The sequence below is a fragment of the Daphnia pulex genome, chromosome 11 (genome assembly GCF_021134715.1).
Source record: "Daphnia pulex isolate KAP4 chromosome 11, ASM2113471v1".
Taxonomy (NCBI): Eukaryota; Metazoa; Arthropoda; class Branchiopoda; order Diplostraca; family Daphniidae; genus Daphnia; species Daphnia pulex.
The window spans coordinates 6,036,648-6,040,185 of NC_060027.1; the positions used below are offsets into that span (position 1 = coordinate 6,036,648).

A 3,538-nucleotide genomic window follows, 5' to 3' on the forward strand; every position below is an offset into this window, starting at 1 on the left:
CACCGAATCATTCGGTACCGACTACCAGGGTGCCGGAATGTCCACCGAAGATCGACGGGCAGTCGCGAGGCTGGACGCTGAGACCAAGAAGCTGGATGTGGGTTACCAGGCCCCAATTCTCTGGAAGGATGAAGAGCCTCCATTGCTGCCCGACAACCGGAGTGTAGCTGAGTCCCGTATTCGTCCGCTTTTGAACAAATTTGCAAGAGATCCAGCCTATGAGAAACACTATCGAGAGTCGATGGCCAAGAACTTCGCTGAAGGTTATACAAGGCGGCTGTCTACCACACCGAGGTCGAGGAGCGGCCAACTCGATATTGGCTACCCCATTTTGCAGTACCCAAGGTTTCCGGCCGTCCTGAGCTGCGATTGGTTTTCGACGCAGCTGCTAAATACCGCGGGAGGAGCCTTAACGACTACGTCTCACCTGGTCAAGCACTTCAAAATCCGCTCCCAGCGGTCATTCTGCACTTCCGGGAAGGAGAGTTGGCGTGGTCGGCAGACATAGGAGCCATGTTCAGCCGGATCCGACTAGACGATGTGGATCGACGCTACCTTCGATTCCTCTCGCCGGAAGAAGACGGAACATTGACAACGTGTGAGATGACACGGGTGACCTTTGGTGTCTCATGTTCGCCCTATACGGCCATCCGAACGACCTGGAGAGCAGCAGACGACCACGCCGTAGACCAGGGTGAGGCGGCAGCCGCCATCCGGAGGTACCTCTACGTGGACGATTACCTGGATTCCAGCAAGACCACTGACGAGGCGATGCGCCGGGCGACAGCAGTCAACAAGGCTCTGAGCAGTGGCGACTTCCACCTGAACCATTGGGTGACCAACGATGCACGCCTGCTGGAGCGGACCCAAGGGGGGAGCGGCGTCAACACTGTCAACCTTGGCGCTGATGACGCCGAGATGGTCCTTGGCGTCACCTGGAGGCCCGCCACTGATGTTTTGGGGTTTCGTGTCCGGTTGGCAGAGATCAACTACACCCGTGCCGGGCTCCTTTCAAAAGTTGCCGGATTGTTCGATCCCCTTGGCGCCGCTGCTCCAATCACCGTTAAGGCCAAGATACGACTACGCCACCTTGGTCGTGAAGGGCCTGAAGTGGGAGGATGTGGTGACTGGTCCAGACCGTGAATGGTGGGAGAGTTATTTCGATACAATGCAGCAGCTGAAGACGGTGGAATTTGGCCGCTGCCTGCTTCCGGATGAAGACCGAATCGTCCGGACCGAACTGGACACGTTCGTGGACGCCTCTGAGGAGGCCTGTGCCGCCGTATGTTTTATCCGCAATGTTTACAGTGACCACTGAGTGATCGTGCGCTTCATCAAGGCAGTGAAAAAGTTGGCTCCGCTGAAAACAGTGTCCGTGTGCAAGTTGGAGCTGAACGCTGGACTTCTTGGAGCTCATTTGGCCCGTTTTGTTGAATCTTCATTGACCCGGAAGATCACAGCGCGTCGTTTCTGGACCGATAACAGTACGGTTCGCAATTGGGTTCGAACGTTATCTGGTGACTACCAGGGCTACGTAAGCAACCGTATCGGGGAAATCCAGACCCTATCGGACCCTTCGGAGTGGCGTTTCGTCCCGGGAGTCCTAAACCCAGCGGATGCGGCGACCCGCTCTCAACTGGATGACCGGGCAATCCCAGCGCGGTGGTTGGACGGACCACCCTTCTTGTATCAAGAGGAGACGGCCTGGCCACAAGACCTCCCCTGGACCTTGGAAAAGGCGGAGATGCGTGGGGCCCGCGCCCATATGAGTAACGTCGTGTCGGAGAAAATAGTGCCATTCGATTGGAAGACGGTGAAGATAGCTGCCGGCGACGTGCCCACTCTCATCAGATTAGAGAATGACTATCTCGATCCCGTCCGACTGTGCCAGAGGGAGACCTATCCGGATGAGATAAGCAGACTGGAGCGTGGAAAAGTGATTCGCCCTACATCAACCTTGCAGCCCTTGACCCCCTTTTTTGATGCTGATGAGGTGTTGCGGCTTGGAGGCCGTCTCAGCAGAGCGAATTTACCGTACAAGGTCCTCCACCCGCCGATTCTGAATGGCCGACATCTGTTAGCGCGAGCAATCATCCGCGCCTTCCATGAGCAGCTTCATCATTCCGGAACTGACATGGTGCTTGCCCAGGTGCGACAACATTTCTGGATCACAGCAGGAAGAGAGGCGGTCAAGAGAGCTCGCAACGAGTGTCTGGCGTGTCGGCGTTTCCGACCAAAAGCAGCGCTACAGATGATGGCGGACGTTCACAGGGCCCGGCTAGGTGCTCACCAGCCTCCGTTCACCTACACCTCCGTTGCCTTTTTTGGCCCCATTGACATCGCCTACCACAGAAGGACGGCCAAGCGATGGGGCGTCCTGTTTACGTGTTTAGTGACGCGTGTCGTGTACGTCGACGTGGCGATCTCTCTATCAGCCAACGATTTCTTGCTGGTTTTGCGCCGCTTCGTTTCTATCTACCGCAAGCACGCTGAGATGTTCTCCGACAACGGAACTAATTTGACCGGGGCGGAGGGACTACGTGAAGAGCTGGAGAGACTAAAGGAGAGTTCGGCGTTGGAGACGGAGCTCAAAGCTCTCGGGATTCGATGGTGGTTCCAGCCAGCCAAGAAACCCCACTTTGGTGGAGCTCACGAATCGCTGGTGCGTTCGGTCAAGCGAGCGCTCTACCCCATGCTGGACAAGGAGTTGCACGGCCAGCGTAATCTGAGTGAGGAGATTCTTCGGACGCTCCTGTTTGAGGTGTAAGAACTGCTCAATTCCCGCCCACTGACTTATGTCAGCTCAGATGCGGACGATATTCGGCCCTTGACGCCGAACGATTTTTTGAATCGCGCGCAAAATGCGGATCTACCGGCGGGTGATTTCTCTCGTGCCCTACCACAGGACCACTACCGGTACGTTCAACGGATGACGGACCGCTTCTGGGAGCAGTGGCATGGAGCATTCCTGCAGTCCATGACCTCACGACGCAAATGGACAAGACCAGCCCGGAACTTAGCGGTTGGCGATTTCGTGCTCGACGATTGGAAGGATGCACCACGAGGACGCTGGCGGACCGGAAAGGTTGTGAGAACGTATCCGCAAAAAGATGAACTAGTTCGAGCGGTAGACGTCGAGTTTTCTACAGGGATATTGCGCCGTGGAGCTAATCAACTCGCCTTATTGGAACCAAGCTCACTCTCTCCGGAAGCCGGATCCAGTTCGGGGGAGAATGGTTCGGCGGATGCTGTTTAGCTTTTGTTAATTTTAATGGCGCCACTTGTCCGACCACTGTTTAGCCTCATTTCCCCCTTTCCCCTGTCAATCAAAGTCATCTTCTTTGTGAAATCGTCCTTTCCTATTTTTCTGAACTGAAGTGACTCTTGCCCTGATAGATAATTACTTGTATTCGCGTTTTGAGTATTGTGACCAAATTGTTCTGACGTGCAGTCTCAGACGTGGTCGACACATGAAATTTGTGACAAGGTGGCAATTCCCACACCTCCTCTCTTAGGTTGTGTGTGTGTTGTGCTGTAT

At 55.2% G+C, this 3,538-nt stretch overlaps 1 protein-coding gene across 1 annotated transcript; it reads left to right on the forward strand.

The window, feature by feature from the left end:
* The first annotated feature begins 1,168 nt into the window (after positions 1-1,168).
* LOC124207658 lies at positions 1,169-3,256 on the forward strand. Its single transcript, XM_046605227.1, has 3 exons — positions 1,169-1,282; positions 1,340-2,754; positions 2,803-3,256. The coding sequence occupies exons 1-3, from the start codon at positions 1,169-1,171 to the stop codon at positions 3,254-3,256; spliced, it is 1,983 nt and encodes a 660-aa protein (XP_046461183.1).
* The last annotated feature ends 282 nt before the right edge of the window (positions 3,257-3,538 follow it).